This window comes from Plecotus auritus (genome assembly GCF_963455305.1).
Source record: "Plecotus auritus genome assembly, chromosome: 4".
NCBI classification, from domain to species: Eukaryota; Metazoa; Chordata; class Mammalia; order Chiroptera; family Vespertilionidae; genus Plecotus; species Plecotus auritus.
The window spans coordinates 138,915,296-138,935,638 of NC_137775.1; the positions used below are offsets into that span (position 1 = coordinate 138,915,296).

General features: G+C 39.0%; 2 protein-coding genes across 2 annotated transcripts; both read left to right on the top strand.

Annotated features, from left to right (window-relative positions):
• Positions 1-1,501: 1,501 nt before the first annotated feature.
• Positions 1,502-2,455, top strand: LOC308246390 (olfactory receptor-like protein OLF3; the record flags this gene model as incomplete). The annotated part of the gene is made up of 1 exon (XM_080664579.1): positions 1,502-2,455. The coding sequence occupies one exon, from the start codon at positions 1,502-1,504 to the stop codon at positions 2,453-2,455; it is 954 nt and encodes a 317-aa protein (XP_080520705.1).
• Positions 2,456-18,415: 15,960 nt separating this feature from the next.
• LOC308247208 (olfactory receptor-like protein OLF3) lies at positions 18,416-19,369 on the top strand (the record flags this gene model as incomplete). Its single annotated transcript, XM_080665986.1, has 1 exon — positions 18,416-19,369. One exon carries the CDS (start codon positions 18,416-18,418, stop codon positions 19,367-19,369), a length of 954 nt encoding a protein of 317 aa, XP_080522112.1.
• Between the last annotated feature and the right edge of the window lie 974 nt (positions 19,370-20,343).

Here is a 20,343-nt window from a genome sequence, read left to right on the forward strand (position 1 = left end):
CTAAAAATGTATGTGTCTGACTCATGAAAGAAGAGATGGGCATTTCTTGAACTACTTTTTTTTTTTTTTTGGTCCTTTATTAGATAAGAGTGTTGAAGTGCAGACAGTCTTCACCTTTCTGCTCAGAGACCTCAGCCTGGTCCTTGGGTTTTGAAATGAAACAAACAGCTCTGTTTCTGGCCTCCATTCCTCTTACCAACATTATCTCCCTTTCTTCATTATTTTGTACACTGCAAGAAAAGGAAAGTTAGCAATAGGTAGGCATAGAGAAAAATAAACATAAATCGGTCCTATAAAATTAAAAAATGTAAACAGTTTCTGTTTAATGTTCAAAATTGATATTATATATAGTTCTATTGGAAAAGCACTTCCAGGACAAAATACACCACAAGTGCAACTCTGTTCCAGTGTACATCTCCATGAATTCATGCCTCCTTCTCTGGTGTGGACAATGAAGACAAGGCCTTAAAGATGTGCTTACCTTCCTCTCTTGTAAATAGAAAGTCAGCTACTCATACTCTCATTTTCTCTGTTTTGAGCCCATTTCAAGTGAAGATAGATTCCTAATAGCAACAAGTTGGGAAGAGACAAATAAAAAGAACAAAATACAATTACAATCCCCTACCACACCATATGCCACTGAGTCTGAACAGAACAAAGGTCATCATAAAAAAGACAATGGTCACTAGGTCCTCAAAGTGACCCAACCATTCCTAAACTCTCAGTTCTTTTAAGGATTGTATACAATAATATTTAGGTCTGAATTTCTGGAGGGACTGCATGGGAAAATCACTTTTGCTATCTTATGTACCCCAAGGCAGAAGTCATGATACTACTAATGGTACTACCACCAATACAGCTCACAAAGTACTTTCTCCAACATTGCCTACATTTGAGCTTAAATATACGTGTAAGTTATAAAATGTCCTGTGTTATATATAAAAGTTTGTCCCTAAACCAGAATCACATCACTGTTAAATAAAATCATATTTCAAACCTAGGCTTTCTGACTCCAAATCTTTTCCTAAGCCCAGCCTCTTTCCAATATTTCCTTTTGTAACAGCTTTACCCACATCATCACAGTGGGTCTAGTTGACATATTTAAGGTAGCTTTTATAACTTTCCACCTGGGGTTTTCTTCATTGTTTATCATTTTACATACCATTGTCACCTACCAACCTCTCCTTACCTTAAAGCTGAGGTAAGTTGGTGAAGATGTAGAGCTCTGAAAGTTGCACTGCATTATCTCCAGGCTTTAGCTGGGTCTCCCTGCGGCCACAGCATGTCCGTATCAAGGCATTGGCCTATCTCTGAAGCAGAAAAGATACAAGGAATATCGGGACAAAGCCTTTAGTGATGGCCAATTAAGAATCAAGCATCTGGCTAAGTCTTGCCACTTGTATAAAGTTTGTGTTGTTAAAAAGTTATTCTTATGGTTCTTTGATTCAACAGCTTGTTTTTTCTGACTTTCTCTGCAGATTAATAATCCTCGCACTTTTTAATGGGAACAGAAAACCAGACGTGGGTGAAAGAGTTTATTCTTCTGGGCCTGTCCAGTGACTGGGACACACAGGTCTCTCTCTTTGTCCTGTTCTCCATCACATACATGGTGACAGTGCTGGGGAACTTCCTCATTGTTCTTCTGATCAGACTGGACAGCCGACTCCACACACCCATGTATTTCTTTCTCACCAACCTCTCCCTTGTTGATGTCTCTTATGCCACAACCATCATTCCTCAGATGTTGGTTCATTTTCTTGCAGAACATAAAGTGATCCCACTTGTGAGCTGTGCAGCCCAGTTATTTTTCTCCCTGGGATTGGGTGGGATTGAGTTTGTTCTACTGGCAGTGATGGCCTATGACCGCTATGTGGCTGTGTGTGACCCCCTGCGCTACCTGGTCATCATGCATGGAGGGCTCTGTACTAGGTTGGCCATCACATCCTGGGTCAGTGGCTCTGTCAACTCTCTCATGCAGACTGCCATCACTTTTCAGCTGCCCATGTGCTCCAACAAGTTTATTGATCACATATCCTGTGAACTCCTAGCTGTGGTCAGACTGGCCTGTGTGGACACCTCCTCCAATGAGATTGCAATCATGGTTTCTAGCATTGTCCTGCTGATGTCACCATTCTGCCTGGTTCTCTTGTCCTATGTCAAGATCATCTCCACCATCCTAAAGATCAGGTCCACAGAGGGAAGAAAGAAAGCCTTCCACACCTGTGCCTCTCACCTCACAGTGGTTGTCTTGTGCTATGGCATGGCCATTTTCATTTACATCCAGCCCCATTCTGGCCCCTCTGGCCTTCAGGAGAAGTTGATCTCTCTCTTCTATGCCGTTTTGACACCCATGCTGAACCCTATGATTTACAGTCTAAGGAATAAGGAAGTGAAGGGGGCCTGGTGGAAACTATTAGGGCAATTAAATGGATTAACGCCAAAACTTGGAACTTGATGAATCAGGAGAATCACTTAGAAAAAGAAACTTTGCCTGTGTGTTTTCCACTTAACTCAGATATGACAGGCATCAACTACATTGCCCTGTCAACCAAGAAGGGGATGACATAATGTATACTGCTGATGTGAGGTAGGATACTGAGTGTTTAGGTTTAATGTAAAAGTCTTTTAATGTCACAGCAGCATGTTCAGGGAGTTAAGGACAGATATAATAGAACTTCAAAATCTCCTTTTCTATAATCTCAGAGTAATTGAAATAAAAAAATTATCCTTTACTGTTTTGATTTGTCACATTGTTTATAGTCATGGACCTATTCATGGATCTCAGTTTCAATCACTGGTTCTTATTCATCCACATTTTGTAGGAGGTTATCATGTTTCCATTGGGAACACATCATTTTCACATTTTATTTTTAAAAAGGTGTGGTATATGTAACTACATCCAGTAATTGCGTGAGTCACTGTTCAGAGAAGAGTGTTGCTATCAAGGCTGATTAGATGTTTTTGTGCTGTATCTACTTCATGTGGACATAATGTATTTGAGTGTTGGAGGTAACTCAGTCGAGAAGCATCAACTGAAGGTATTAAGGAATAATAAGGAATCTAAATAAAGGGGCTATTATGGGCCAAGGGAAAGTTATGTTTTAGGCAGTGCTTGAGTATATAAACACTTTGAGAGGGATTTTACTGCATTATAAGTGGTATTACTTAATTCTTAAAGCTGTTCATTGGCTGAAAAGTTTATTACCTCTTGTTCTGATACTTTAGGAAAGAATAAGCACATAAAATATGAAATCATGTATAAACTGTAAAGTACATAGTTATCTAAGAAAGGAAAGATTCCTTAGCCAAAGGCAAGGAAAGGTAAGACAACTTTAAGATGGTTTTGGGAATCAGGATAGTTCAGTTGTCTGTGCTCACATCACCTTTTCATCTCCATATTGAACCTTCTCCCATCCCTTCTCTGCACACAGCACTGAGCTGGAATAGTCTGAGAATGGAGAAAAGCCTGAGTTAGATAAGGTAAAAGAGGGGGAAGAAATATCTGAACACAGGATTAGGAAGGAGAAAAAGGAGAAAGAATGTGACAGTAGCTCATCTTTGCCCTCCCCCTCCCTTGAAGAAGTCTCAAAGCCCTATCTTCCAGTGGTCTCTTCTTTCAGTTAGTTCAGTGGTTCTCAACCTTTCTAATGCCGCGACCCTTTAATACAGTTCCTTATGTTGTGGTGACCCCCAACCATAAAATTATTTTCGTTGCTACTTCATAACTGTAATTTTGCTACAGTTAATGAATCGTAATGTAAATATCTGTGTTTTCCAATGGTCTTAGGCTCTATAGCAGCGGTTGAGAACCGCTAGCAGGGTCGCCTAAGACCATCGGAAAACACAGATATTTACATTACGATTCATTAACTGTAGCAAAATTACAGTTATGAAGTAGCAACGAAAATAATTTTATGGTTGGGGGTCACCACAACATGAGGAACTGTATTAAAGGGTTGTGGCATTAGAAAGGTTGAGAACCACTGAGTTAGTTGGTGTACATTTCTTCCATTTGAGAGCACATTAATACAGTCTTTCAGTGTTCAAGTAGAGTTGAAGGCTCATTTAATCTGGAGCCCATTTGGTATTTTAATTTTACCTTAAAATAATCCAAGCCTAAATGTTGCAATATAGGCAAGCATCCCAAAGAAGTTAATGCTAGTGATTTCTTTGGCTACATTTCCTTTGGTGTAAATTTGGTAAATGTTATAGGAGAGACTCCTGTATGTCTGTAAGAATAAATGGTTCTTGAGGTACAGTAGTTAATATCATACAGTTCTCATAGTGATAGAACTGAACAGTGAGATGAAAAACAAGGAAGCAGTTAAAATGCAGTGTTGTTTCACAAAGGGAGAAAACTTTCAGTGGTGATTGCAGAAGTCTTCCTGAATGAAAGGACCAGAAGTGGTCCAGGTGGAGACCAGGAAAGTGAGAGCAAGTTACCTAGATAACAGCAACCTGAGTAAAGTCTGACCTGTGAAAGGTGCTGAGCTGGGAGAGAGTGTGAGAGTTCAATAATGCCCTGAATCTACTCTTGCAATGCAGAAAAGATGAAGGAAGTAGTGGGGATGAAGCAGGCAGCTAAAGAATGGTCAGATCACAAATCACACCTAATGCAAAAAATCTCTTACCTTTAATCACAACAGAAGGCCAGCAAACATTTTTAAGCTGGAGTATGGCATGACCAGATTCACATTTTTGAATTATCATCCTGGCAGATGAGCCAGAGGAAGAAAAATTGGAGCCAATGAGACCAGCTAGGAGGCTGGTCAATGGTTACTCATAAGACATTAGAAAAATTCGAACTAAAGAAGTAGCAATGGGGAAACAGAAGTCATGTGATTTAAAAGAAATTTCAGAGGAATACTTCATCTTCTCCCATAATGGAATTCTGTGGACTCCATATCTCCTCTAAAATGTCATGATTCTCTCTGAATGTTCTGTAACTTGTGAAATAAACCATGAAACTCTCCACCATGAACACATGCTATATTAAATGTGGGGGAAAGGGATGAAAGAAGAAAATTGGTAAAAAATACAAATATACACATGATACTTCAAGGAAGAAAATATGTGTATCCTCATTTATCCTACTGGTTAAAATGTTTGTGACTTTTCTCCGTTACTCATTTCATAATCCCTTTGCCTTCACTGCTTATTTTCCCTTCTTCCATTCTTTAGCTGCCTCAAGGTCAGCAGCACAGGAAGTCTCTCTCTGAATCTGATCCTCCACCACCAATTTCACATCTCTTTCTGACGACATTGGTCTTTTCATACTGCTCTAATAAAAGGAATCTTGTGATTACATCAGGACTGCTAAGATTATCCAGGATGGTCTCCCTTAAAAAAACACACCATTAATTTAAATACTTCTGCAAGTTTCTTTTAACTTATAAAGCAGCATATTCACAGTTTCTGGGACCTAGGCATAGACATCTTTTGGGGGTCATTACTTAGCCTACCACAGAACCTATTCAAATTGGCCACTTAATTTTTCCACATGACCCTTAGTAATCTTCAACAGCTTCCTACCTTCCTGGTGTGAGACAATATTGTAGTCCCATTTTTTACATTTCTTGCCTTGTAAGGGGAATTATATTTTCAAGAAGCTCTGAAGAACTTCCATTAACATTTCTTATAACTTAAGTCTGCTGTAAATGTATTCAGTCAGTTTTTGTTTGTGTAAAAATGTCTTTATTTCTCCTTCATTCTCATAGCCACTTTCATATTCTCATATGGAATTCTTAGTGGATAGTTTCTCCTCAAGGCTTTAAAGATGTCACTCCATTGTCTCCTGGTTTGCATAGTTTCTGAGAAGTCTGTTATGATTGAGATCTTTGTTCTTTTATTGTGTATCTTTTTATCACAGGCTGCCTTCAAGACTTTTATGTTATTTTTGCCTTTTAGACAATTAGAATATGATGTATCTAGTTGTTTTTGTATGTTATCTTATTTGGCTGAATTTATTTGATTTGTGCTTTAATTTCTTTGACTATATTTTCAGCCATTATCTCTTCAAATATTTCTTGAACTCCTTTTGTCTCCATTTTCTTTCTGTGTGTGTGTGTGTTTTTAATTTCATGTATATTAGATGGTTTCATATTGTCTAACAGCTCTGGGAGGCTTTTTCCTCTTTTTATCATTAGTCTTTTTCCTCTGTGTGCTTTAGTTTTGCTAACTTTTATTGACTTATTTTATACTCACTGATTGTTTTCTGGGTCTGTTGAGTGTACTCATAAGTGATCTTTATTTCTGTTACTGTGCTCCTTATATTGAGCATGTCCATATAATCTCTCCATATGCTGTTGAATTCTCCATTGAAGTTGCTCAATTATAATACCGTCCATCTTTTCCACTAGATCCTTTAACTTATTTATGAAAGTTATTTTAAACCCCCGTGTGATAGTTTCTATACCCAAGTATATCTGGCTCTCTTAATTTCTTTGTTTAATGACATTGTAATTTTTCTTGCCTTTTCCTTTGGCATTTAATTTGGATTGAAACCAGTATATTTTGTGTATAGGATAAAAGGCTCTGATAAATAGTATTATGAACTGAAATTGGCACATCTGTTTGTCTTATAGTCCTGTGTGCTGGGAGAGACTGTGGGAATCAATCAGTCATGGTTTGAGTTTTGTTGTTGCTGTGGTTATCATCAGGGTACCAACAAGTTCCATAGCATTACTTGTGAGTGGGGTGGAAGTTCAGTGGTTGGAAAGTTTTCCCAGTGTTGCTGTTCCACCCTTACTTTTAAGCTCTCCCTGTGGGACTTCATGTCTTCCTACACGCTGCCTATCCCCCGTGGCTAACTGCTATTCCTTGTTCTTCAATTCCTTCTGGCCTTGTGATAGAGAATGGCCTCGTGCCTGTCACAAATGATTATTAAGAGAACTAATTAAATTTCTAGTGATACACCTCTGTGATGCCTTCCTAGGCAGAAGAAAGAGCATTTCCTGTTTGGGAAACAATAGGAATTGTAGGTTGGGGGATTCACATCAGGGAGAAACATGGAAAAAGGTTGCGGTTGAAAATAAAAAAGATTGCGGTTGACTTTTAAACTCTTCACTCTGCGTTAGTTGAGGTTTGGCATTAAAGTCGTTGGAGACTTTAGATTAAACCTTTGTGAAGCGGGTAATGGTACAACGAAGTAGTGTAATGAAAGTATTCAACAGTGGTTTCTGTTGTCCTGCTTTTGTCTCAGTCTTAGGCAGATCCTTTCTGCCTGTGTCTCAGTATTGGGACTTGCTTTGTGATCTTGCTCTTCCACAGTGTGAGGAGATGGATCATGGTCTGAGCACAGTGTTTCCCATCCAATCCCAGGGCTAGAATATTTTTTAAAATTCTCTTCCTCTAGCAATGAGTCCTCATCTATCTCTGAGGGGAACAGGGTTTGCTGTCCTTCCCCAGGGGCTTCAGGCTTTTGTTTCTCAAGGGAGACAGTCTTGGTGATGGGAGCATGCTTCCTGCTTACACAGAGACTGTGGCTGCTCTCACTAGACCTTCACCATGAAGGAGGCTTTGTCTGGTTTTCCACCCCCCTTCAAGCATTCTTGTGAGAACTTTTCTAAGTCTGTGAAGAAAACTTGAAAATAGATATGAACTTGTTTCTTTTCTTTGGCTCTTAGCCATTGTATACATATAGCACTCCCAAACTGAGCCTTTAACAGTTTTATAAAACAATTTTTATGGGCTTGTATCATGGCACCATTTTTCTCCCATATTCTGGCTCAGGTAAGGCAGTGCTCAGACTCATGTCTCTATGGATATACTTATCTTTATTAAGATTTCCTTTCAGCTCATTTTCCTGCAACCTCAGCTCTTTGATGATTTCAAGAATTGTTATGATTTTATAGATTATCTGATATGTTCTTGTTTATAATGGAAGCAATGTTTTTTCTAACTTTATAACTTAAATGAAGTCTAGAAGAAGCCAAATTACTTTTTTAATGTCTGTTAACAGACAAAATAAAATGGCGTCCATTGTATGTTAACTAATCTTTAACTAAATACTATAACAACTGCAAATAATGCTTTTAGGTCAAGGTATTTTATGTCAAAACACTTTTCTGGACATTGCCTACCCAAATTATATGCATACTGCCTATAAAATATTAATTTGTTATACTTAGAAATTTTTTTCAAACTATGCATTGATTGTATATATTAGTGTGTCTGTCACAAATGATTCTTAAAAGAACTAATTCAATTTCTAGGTAGACACCTATGAAATGACCCCCCTGGACAGAAGAAAGAGCATTTCCTGTTTGGGAAACAATAGGAATTGTAGGATGGGTGGGACTCATATGGGAGAGAAGCAGGGAAAAACTTAGATTGTGGTTAACTTTTAAACTCTTCACTCTGAATTAGTTGAGGTTTGGCATTAAAGTCATTGGAGACTTTATTTTTTTTTTTTCGTTCTTTTATTATTTATTTATTTATTTTTTAATAAATCTTTATTGTTCAGATTATTACAGGTGTTCCTCTTTCTCCCCCATAGCTCCCCTCCACCTGATTCCCCACCCCACCCCATGCCCTTACCCCCCGCCACTGTCTTCATTCATAGGTGTAAGATTTTTATCCAATCTCTTCCCGCACCCCTCACACCCCCTTCCCCCTGAGAATTGTCAGTCCACTCCCTTTCTATGTCCCTGATTTTATTATATTCACCAGTTATTCTGTTCTTCAGATTTTTTATTCACTTGATTTTTAGATTCACTTGTTGGTAGGTATGTATTTGATGTCATTTTGTTGTTCATAATTTTTATCTTTACCTTTTTCTTCTTCTTCCTCTTCTTAAAGAATACCCTTCAGCATTTCATGTAATCCTGGTTTGGTGGTGATGAACTCCTTTAGCTTTTTCTTGTCTGTGAAGCTCTTTATCTGACCTTCAATTCTGAATGATAGCTTTGCTGGGTAGAGTAATCTCGGTTGTAGGTTCTTGCTGTTCATCACTTTGAATATTTCTTGCCACTCCCTTCTGGCCTGCATAGTTTCTGCCGAGAAATCAGCTGACAGTCGTATGGGTACTCCCTTGTAGGTAACTAACCGTTTTTCTCTTGTCACTTTCAAGATTTTCTCTTTGTCTTCTGCCCTTGGCATTTTAATTATGATGTGTCTTGGTGTGGTCCTCTTTGGATTCCTTTTGTTTGGGATTCTGTGCACTTCCTGGACTTGTAAGTCTATTTCTTTCACCAGGTAGGGAAAGTTTTCTGTCATTATTTCTTCTAATAGGTTTTCAATATTTTGCTCTCTCTCTTCTTCTGGCACCCCAAAAATTCGGATGTTGGTACGCTTAAAGTTGTCCCAGTGCTCCTTACACTATCTTCAAATTTTTGGATTCTTTTTTCTTTTTGTTTTTCTGGTTGGGTGTTTTTTGTTTCCTCATATTTCAGATCTTTGGTTTGATTCTTGGGGTATGTTGATCTACAGTTGAGTTTCTGTATATTCTTTATTTTAGACAGTGTATGCTTAATTTCTGACTGGTCCTTTTCCATTTTTTTTGGCATTCTCATTAAGATCCTTAAAGGTCTCATTAAGTTCCTCAGCAGTTTTTAGAAGATTCTTGAGTAACCTTATAACTGTGGTCCTGAACTCTGTGTCGTACAGTAGTTTGCTTTCCTCCATTTCTTTCATTCATGACATGTTTCTTTGTCTCCACATTTTGCTGCTTCCCTGTGTTGATGGAGTAGCTTTTTTTTTTTTAAAAAAATATATATATTTTATTGATTTTTTACAGAGAGGAAGAGAGAGGGATAGAGAGTTAGAAACATCGATGAGAGAGAAACATCAATCAGCTGCCTCCTGCACACCTCCCACTGGGGATGTGCCCGCAACCAAGGTACATGCCCTTGACCGGAATCGAACCCGGGACCCTTCAGTCCGCAGGCCGATGCTCCATCCACTGAGCCAAACCGGTTTCGGCGATGGAGTGGCTTTTTGTGGTAGGTGACTTATAGGGGCCAGTAGCTCAGCCTCCGCAATCACCTGCGGTGGACGCTCTTGGTACACCCCTTTCTGGGCTGAGTGCAAAGTCTTGGTGTAGTTAAGCCTTGATTGCTGTTGGTACACTGGGAGGAATTGACCTCCAGGCCATTTGGCTGTGAGGACCCGCTGTGTCTATAATGGAAGAACAGCTGCGCTGGAGACACGCTTATGGGGCAGTACTTGTTTCAGTGGGGCTTTGGTGCTCACTGAGTCTGCCTCTTGAATGTGTCACTTATGGATGTGAGTAGTTGAAATCTGGTGTCTCACACTGACCACTAGGTACACTGGCTTCTGGATCTCCAATGGGGTGCAGGTCAGCTACTGTCTGAGGCCACCCAGCAGGAGCTACAGCAAGAACTACAGTTTTCTCCTCTTTGCTTGGGGTTTGGAGGTTTTGGAGCTGTCTGACCCGGACTGCAAGTTTGCTAGGTTAAGCTACGATAGGGCAGGCCATTCATATGCTAAAGCCGCTGCTTAGAGCTTGAGTGGGTTTGTAGGTTGTGAGGGGCGGGGTCTCAGGGCATCACTAGGCTAGGGTGTGGCAAACCGCGATGGCTGCCAGTTAGCCGGTTCTGCATCTCCGACCTCGTCCCCGCGTCCCATGCCCCAGTGCAGTAAAAAATTATTCCTGCACGCAGCCCTGCAAGCAAGCCACCCTCACTTTCTGACCCGATGGCAGACAGTCCAGGTTCTCCCCGTAGGAGTTTGGGTCCCCCGCGTATCCCAAAAAACTGGAGTTCGGAGTAATGGGGAGCTTGTCCCCTTTGGGTTGAAAAAGGCAGCGCTTCCAGTCGCCCACCGCCAGCCCGATTTGCGCACCTCCGTACCTCAGCTTTTCAGCACTTGTGCACGTCTCAATGCTCTTTTCTCTTTCCTTCTATTTGTAGAACTTCCACTCAGCCAGCTTTCCCGTGGTTCGGGGTGATAGACGTTTTGTCTTTTAGTTGTAGTTTTGAAATTGTTGTGCGAGGCAGCAGTTTAGGTGTTTACCTATGCCGCCATCTTGGATCCTCCTAAAGTCATTGGAGACTTTAGATCAAACCTTTGTGAAGTGGGTAATGGTACAATGAAGCAGTGTAATGAAAGCATTCAACAGTGGTCTACAAAAGGAATTGTTTCAGTGGTTTTCAAATTGTATTCTATCTGAAACACCTGCAAAGTGTTTTATCAGAAACACCTAAAAGTTTTATAAAAACAGTTTTCTGGACCCTATCTACATAGTTTCTGACAGTCAGTCTGAGTAAGATGATGCCCATCATGTTTTAAAAGTCACTTAGGCACAAAATGCTAAAATAATAGAAGTCAGCAGTATTAGTAATGGAAAGGAAAGATCCATGTGACAGCTGTTTCAGAGTAAGAGTTGATATAACTTGTTGAATGATAGAGGTTGAATGAAAAAGATTTCCCAAGGTTTTGAGCAGGTGTGACTGAGAGTGCTGTGGAGTTCTTGTTAAAAGCTTGGCCAATGTCATTAAGACTCATGGAGTGTTGCAAAAGATGACACACAAACAGATTTTCAGGGAGGAAAAGCTTTTGGGAACAGAGCTCACCTTCAAGCCTCATTGTGTTTCAGGTTGGATTTTCAAGGCTGATATAATGTTTTGTCTATTTATGAACTCTAAATTGGCATGAATAGTATAGTAAAAAGATTAAAATTCTGAAATATAATATAATTCTAGAAGGGGAAGAATTCTTCTGCAGTGTGCATATCTCTTGAGTCTTCAAATCGATACATCTCTATTCCTAATGTGGTGGAGAGGAGAGAAGTAATTTATGAAGTAGAAAATATTGTCTTATATGTATAATACACTCCCCAGCATGAGATAATAAAATGTGGCGCTGAATGTTGAAAAATGTACTAACATGTCAGTCCAGGATACTTCCTTCTTGGCAAAGTTTAATTGAATATTTTTGAGTGTTGGTCCATGGAGTAGCAAGGGAAACTAAAAGAAATTTTAAAATGATTAACAAATGTAAACAGAAGGATCTGAAGTCATCTCCAGAGAACCACAAGTAATGATCCTATCTGTCTGTGTACACCAACATATGAAAAGTTCTGTTATAGTTGGTTACTTTTCTATGGTTCAGATCAGGTTACTCTTTTTTCCCCCCTTGATGAGCAGTTGCTCATAATTCTTCAAGTCCTTACCAATAATGTTAGAGCAGGAGTATGGGGAGGCTGTGGTAGAAGGCTGAAAGGATGCTTTAGGTTGAGAAGCCATATGGTTACTTGGGGCTTATTAATACCCTCTCATCTCTGGCATACTGCAGAGCTGCAGGGAGCTACGCAGGGAAGGGGTTCCTGTCTGGGAGATTAACTGGTCAGAGTTTAAGTAAATTGTAATAGACTAGTTGGGAAAAACTTATTTTCATTATTTCAAAATGCCAGTGGTTTACAAAAAATATTACCAAAAATCACTACCTGGACTAATGTCACCCCAATAAATTTTTTTTAAAATCACTACCTGCTTTATCATTAGAAATATATTTAACTTGACTTAAGATCTTGACTTTCCTGATATTCTTTTTAAAATGGGGAGAGAAAGGGGCAATTCTAGAGCTAGGGCCACTTCTCTTGGAGGCAAGCTTTGGTTTAGAGCAGTGGTCGGCAAACTCATTAGTCAACAGAGCCAAATATCAGCAGTACTACGATTGAAATTTGGCTCTTTTGAGAGCCAAATTTTTTAAACTTAAACTTCTTCTAATGCCACTTCTTCAAAATAGACTTGCCCAGGCCATGGTATTTTGTGGAAGAGCCACACTCAAGGGGCCAAAGAGCCTCCTGTGGCTCGCGAGCCGCGGTTTGCTGACCACTGGTTTAGAGAATTAAGAAATGGCATGAAACTATTTGGCTCGTAGACGAAGGGACAGAAGACAGACTCTCAAAAAGGAAGGCAGGAATATGCCAAATTTTATCCCTGTCTTCTTTCCCAGATAAAGACTACTTCTAATATCAGCTTGCATGGTTGTCTGAATTTTTCATTTTTCATCTTCTTGTTCAGGTGACATATATTTTCATCTGAAGATGTTATCAGATAGTAGGGAATTAAAACAAAGGAAAAATAGTTGTGGGTGAATTAATGGAGGTATAATAGGTTGAAAAATAACATTTAACTTGTTACAGTTTACACAAATTTTTCTAATACAAAAAATAATAACAGTTTTCACAGAACTGATGAACAAACCTGCTTTATTTAAAAAATGATCAGAATGATTGATTAAAATCCAACTTGTAAGTAGGTGTAAAAAGTGGTGTGTATGTTTTTTTTTTTTTTTTTTTGCGAAATATGACTATTTCTGTTTTATTTTTTTGTCATAGACATAAAACATTTTAGTGCTGATATTTGCTATAACTAGTAATTACTAGATACCAGGAGAAGGCAGGTGGAGGTACTTTTATCTAATGTCTAACAAAAGTAATATATTAAAAAAAAAAGTTGGTCTTTGCAATCCATACCTCATTTTCCTGATATACTAGTTCATAACAAGATTAGGTACTTTACATTTTAAAATTTCCATTTGTAATTATTTCCTTTTAAATAATTTCACAAAAAGGACAATGTTCAACATAAAAGTAATAGGTTTTAGGCATTAGTGAGAGTGCTTAAAGGAGATAATTTTGTCATGAACTATTTCAATGGTACCTATCTTATTATATCACATATTGTGTTTTATTAGTTATGGTCACAGTAATTACTCTACATCCACCACAATTCATAAACCACAAGCATGAGGAATTTATTTTTTCATGGTGTTCATGTCTCAGGAGATGAACCACAGGAGTATATCACTGTTCAATACAATGTTCTGAGCAGACAGCATGGATTGTTTACTTTTGAGTAGACAAAGAAAGTTCAAAACATATATAGAGAGTAGTAGCTTGAGGTTTGCTGAGTATTAGCAAGATATGGCCCAAAGAATGTAAAGTAGAATTTGTTGTTTAATTATTAATTATTTAAAAAATAAATTGCATTGCCGAAACCGGTTTGGCTTAGTGGATAGAGCGTCGGCCTGTGGACTGAAGGGTCCCGGGTTCGATTCCGGTCAAGGGCATGTACCTTGGTTGCGGGCACAACCCCAGTGGGAGGTGTGCAGGAGGCAGCTGATCGATGTTTCTCTCTCATCGATGTTTCTAGCTTTCTATCCCTCTCCTTTCCTCTCTGTAAAATATCAATAAAATATATTAAAAATAAATAAATAAATAAATTGCATTTATTTAAGGCATACAACATGAATATATATGTATATGTATATATATATATACACACACACATACACATATATACATATATATATTTAGTGAAATGATTACTACAGTCAAGGTAATTAATAATTAACATATTGTTCTCTCACATAGTTACCTTTTTTTGTGATAAGCACCTAAAATAAACTCTCTAGCACATTTCCAGTATTAAATACAGTATTATTAAAGACTAGAGGTCCAGTGCACGAAATTTGTACTCTGATAGGGTCCTTAGTGGCTGCCAGCTGCCACCAGGGCCTCCCTCCCTTCATGTGGCTGGTCTTGCCCCCTGATCAAACTCCTAGACAACTCCCAGTCGAGGGGACAATTTGCATACTACACTTTCATTATATAGAAAAATCATCGTGCTGTTACCTCTCTAAACTTATCCATCCTTAATAACCACAACTTTGTCTCTTTGACCAGCATCTTCTCATTTCCTCCACCTCCCTGTCCTTAGTAACCACTTTTCTACTCTGATTCTCTGTATTTGCTATTTTAGATTCCACATATAAGTGAGATCTTGCAGTGTGTTTTTTTCTTTTCTTTCTGTGTCTGGCTTATTTCACTTAGCATGCTAACCTCCAGCTTCATCATGTTGTTGCAAATGGCAGGATTGCTTCTCTTTTAAATCTGAAAAAGATTCCATTGTATGTTTATACAACACAGTCTCTTTATCCGGTCATCCTCTGACAGATACTTATTTGTCTCCATGTCTTGACAGTTGTGAATAGTGCTGCAATGAGCATGGGAGGGCAGATATCTCTCCAAGATACTGGTTTCATTTCTTTTAGGTGTGTATCAGAAGTGGGATTGTTAGATCAAATGGTAGTTCTATTGTTTTTTTTTTTTTTAAGAAACTCCATCCTGTTTTCCATAGTGGCTATAGCAATTTACATTCCTACCAACAGTGTACTAGAGTTCCCTTTTATCTTTTATTAGAGGCCCCGTGCATGAATTCATGCACAGGAAGGGTCCCCAAGGGGATGTGGAGCCTGGATGCGATCAGCCCTCTAGGCAGGCAGTGGGACACCCTTGCTGGCCCAGGACCTGGATCCATCCCGCTGACATTCGCGCAGGTTGTCAGGAGCTACCTGGCGCTGCTTTTATATCCTTTCTTCCTAGTGGAGCGTCTAGGGAGGGGAAGCAGCTGTGGTGCTGGAGGCCAACTTCCAGGAGGCTGGTGGCACTGTTGGGACCGTGTAGGAGGCACTGGTCCATTGGTGCCTGGCCCATTCTCCCAAGATTGGACCTGCAGGACTACTGAGGGAATGGGCTGTTGGGACGGTTCTGTCAGCTGAGCTGTACTCCCACTGTGGGAGCAAACTGACTACCAGGGGGCAGCTCCTGCATTGAGTGTCTGCCCCCTGGTGGTCAGTGCGCATCATAGTGACTGGTCATTCTGGTCATTTCGTCACTTAGGCTTTTATATATATAGATTTTTTTTTTTTTTTTTTTTTTTTTTTGGATAATAGCCATCCTTACAGGTATGAGGTGATATCTCATTGTGGTTTTGGTTTGCATTTCCCTGATGATTAGTGTTGTTAAGATATCTTTTCATATGCCTGTTGGCCATTTGTATGTTTTCTTTGGGAAAATGTCTATTCAGGACCTTTATCAATTTTTAATTGGTTATTGTCTTTCCTATAGAATTGTATACATCTTTATATATTTTGTATATGTGCTGCTGAAGTGGGTACATATGTATCTTGAATATTAACCCTTTGTGAGATATATGGTTGCAAATATTTTCTCTCAGTCCCTAGGCTGCCTTTTCATTTTGTTATTTCCTTTGATATGTGGAAGCTTTTTTAGTTGGATGTAGTTCCACTTATTTATTTTCGCTTTTGGTGTCAATAGAAAAAGAGAATCATTGCCAAGGCTAATATCAAGGAGGTTGCTGGATGTGTGGCCTTATCCCATAGATTCTCAGTGAGAAACTGGGAGTTATGGGTTTCCTCCCAATTGTAATTCATGGTGCGAGTGATGGGGTTTATGGCAAAAATGTGTCTCAGCTTCTTCTACCTGTTCTGATGTGGGTATTTAAAGTTTAGAAGTCTCTCTACTAGTTTCTGGATTTCTCTCAGAGGAGTTGATCTCTACGTAGGAAGGAAAGTCAGGAGTCTCCTATTTGGCCATCTTATCGACATCTTTTCTCAGATTTGATTGTCTATTAAAGGAGCATTAGGTACCTGGCAAAAAGATGAAGTAGCCAGAGTTGTAACAAATATTGAGCAGAGAACACAAACTTAAATTGGAGGAAGAGCTAACTCTTAACTGTGGTGGTTGTTCAACACTGGTTTCAAGGCAAGCAGATGTTTTCTCAGACGGATCATGATTGAAGAAAAGCAAAGGGAGGGGCAGTGATGGAATTATCATGATACAGCAGGAAAGGGGGAATTGTTGATAGATCAGTTTTTGAGGAAGATATTAGAAAAGAAGTTTGTAAAAATTTATGTATCTAATCATGAATAGGAAAGGCATTTCTGGAACGACTTTCTTTTTTTTTGTTCTTTAAGAGGTATGAGAGTTAAACATAGACAATCTTACCCTTTCTACTCAGAGACCCTAAACTGACCTCTATATGGATTCTAGAATGAGAAAAGCAGCTCTATACTTCCCTCAACCATTCCTGCTGTATTTATTTCCTCCTTTCCCTTATTTTGTATTTTGCAAGAAAAGGAAAGTTAGTGAATAGGCAAGCATGAAGAAATAAAATTGAGTTGGTGCTTCTCAAATGTATTTTAAAATTTAAGCTATTTCTGTTTAATGTTCAAATTATTATTATAACACATTAGAGCTACTGAAAAGCATTTCTTGAGAAAAAGAAAACAAAAGGGAAACTTCATTTTAATGTACATTTTCATTAATTCATACTCTCTTCTCTGCCTTAGACAATGAAGAAGAGTCATTAAACATTTGCTTTTTCTTACTCTCTTGTACCGAGTCTTCTTTGCTTTCTTTTGAGCCCATTTACAAATGGTAAATATAAGTAGGATTACTCAAAAAGATAAAGATAAACAGAACAAGATACAATTACAATCTTCTTTCCCATTTCATCCCACAAAAGGATGAAGAGATCAAAGCTATCAAAAACACCAAAAGAACCAAAGCCCTCAAAGCAGCCATCCATTCCTAAGCCCACAAATTCATTAAAGATGGTCTCCCACTTCATTTATGTCTAAATTTGTGGAAAATATCTGAGAAAAATCACATTTGCTACCTTATCTACCCCAAAGCAGAGATCATGTTAATGTTAATACTCATCCTACTGTGTACTTCTACCAGTAACAATTCACAAGAACTTTCCTCATAGTTTTCTACATTTGAGCATAAATGTACTTGTGAGTTGTAAAATATTATCCTGTTTCATATATAAAGATTTCTCACTAAACCAAAATCACATATCTGCTATATAAAAACAGGTTTCAAAGCTAGGTTCCTTGATTCCAGATCTTTTCACAAGGACTTGCCCCTTTTCAATCTTACCTTTTATAACACATTTATCCATTTTATTATGATAGGTCTAGTTAATATATTTAAGGTATATTTTTAAAAAAAATTTCCTCCCTAGCCTGTTTGGCTCACTGGATAGAGTGTCAGCCTGTGGAGCAAAGGGTCCCAGGTTTGATTCTTATCAAAGTTTCTTACCTTGGTTGCAGGCTCCTTCCCTGGTCAGGGCGTGTGCAGGAGGCAACCAATTGGTGTGTTTCTCTCACATCGATGTTTTTCTCTGTCTTTCCCTCTCTCATCCACTCTCTCTAAAAATCAATGGAAAAATATCCTTGAGTGAGGAATAAAAACAAAAGAAAAAAACTTTCTAATCAGGGATTTTATAATTGTTTATCATTGTCACCTATCAAGCTCTTCTTGCCCTAGAATCTGAGGTAAGTTGGTGAAGATATAGAGCTCTGAAAGTTGCACTGCATTATCTCTAGGCTTTAGCTGGGTCTCCCTGAGACCATATCATGTCCTTATCAAGGCATTGGCCTGTCTCTGATGTGGAAAAGATACAATACATATTGGAACATAGCCTGTTGGATGGCCAATGAAGAATCTGAAACATCTGGCTAAGGCTGGCCACTTGTATAAAGTTTGTATTGCTAAAAAGTCATTCTTATGGTTCTTTGATTCAACAGCTTGTTTTTTCTGACTTTCTCTGCAGATTAATAATCCTCGCACTTTTTAATGGGAACAGAAAACCAGACGTGGGTGAAAGAGTTTATTCTTCTGGGCCTGTCCAGTGACTGGGACACTCAGGTCTCTCTCTTTGTCCTGTTCTCCATCACATACATGGTGACAGTGCTGGGGAACTTCCTCATTGTTCTTCTGATCAGACTGGACAGCCGACTCCACACACCCATGTATTTCTTTCTCACCAACCTCTCCCTTGTTGATGTCTCTTATGCCACAACCATCATTCCTCAGATGTTGGTTCATTTTCTTGCAGAACATAAAGTGATCCCACTTGTGAGCTGTGCAGCCCAGTTATTTTTCTCCCTGGGATTGGGTGGGATTGAGTTTGTTCTACTGGCAGTGATGGCCTATGACCGCTATGTGGCTGTGTGTGACCCCCTGCGCTACCTGGTCATCATGCATGGAGGGCTCTGTACTAGGTTGGCCATCACATCCTGGGTCAGTGGCTCTGTCAACTCTCTCATGCAGACTGCCATCACCTTTCAGCTGCCCATGCGCTCCAACAAGTTTATTGATCACATATCCTGTGAACTCCTAGCTGTGGTCAGACTGGCCTGTGTGGACACCTCCTCCAATGAGATTGCAATCATGGTTTCTAGCATTGTCCTGCTGATGTCACCATTCTGCCTGGTTCTCTTGTCCTATGTCAAGATCATCTCCACCATCCTAAAGATCAGGTCCACAGAGGGAAGAAAGAAAGCCTTCCACACCTGTGCCTCTCACCTCACAGTGGTTGTCTTGTGCTATGGCATGGCCATTTTCATTTACATCCAGCCCCATTCTGGCCCCTCTGGCCTTCAGGAGAAGTTGATCTCTCTCTTCTATGCCGTTTTGACACCCATGCTGAACCCTATGATTTACAGTCTAAGGAATAAGGAAGTGAAGGGGGCCTGGTGGAAACTATTAGGGCAATTAAATGGATTAACGCCAAAACTTGGAACTTGATGAATCAGGAGAATCACTTAGAAAAAGAAACTTTGCCTGTGTGTTCTCCCACTTAACTCAGATATGACAGGCATCGAGTGCATTGCCCTGGCAACCAGGAATGGGATGACATAATGTGTACTGGTGATGTGGGGTAAGAGTCTGAGTGTTTAGGTTATGGTGTGAGATGTGGTGCTTTTTTATGTCACAGAAGCATATTCAGTGGGGTTAAGCACTGCTGTAATCTAGCTCACCTTACTCAGTCTTCACTCAGATGGCTTGAGAGAGATTGAAGAAAACACCATTTACTGACTTGATTTGTCACATTGTTTATAGTCATGGACCTGGTCATGAATCTTAATTTGTACGAAGTTATCATGTTTCTATTGGTAACACAGTGATTTTCACATATGAAGGCTCACTTAAGATAAGTGTGATGAATGTAGCTGAGTGAGTCACTATTCTTAGGAGAGTGTTGCTATGAGAGTTTATTAAAATGTTTTTGTGCAGGACTTACTATATGTGAACATACACACTCTGTCTGACTAATGGAAATAATTGAGTGGAGAAACAACAACTAATTTACTCTGATAAAGATATAACCAGGGTCATTTGTGCACAATGACATTATTGGCTAGGGAAAATCTGAAATTTTCTATTTTATGATCATTTTGTGGGCATCCACTTTGTTGAAGACATTGCTGTAGGCATTGTGGGAGTATTAAAGTTGTGTTTAGATATGGCCACTACTTCAGGAAATTGACAGTCTTCAATTAGGAAACTGTTTCTGTAAAGGGCCAGATTGTAAATATTTTAGGCTTTGTGGGCTAAACAGTCTATGTCACAGCTACTCTACTCTGCCATTGAAGCACTAAAACAGTCAGAGGCAATGTATAAAATAATGAGTACCAAATAAATCCTAATTTGTGGATATTGAAATTTGAATTTTATATAATTTTCACATCATCACATATTATTATTATTTTGAGTTTTTT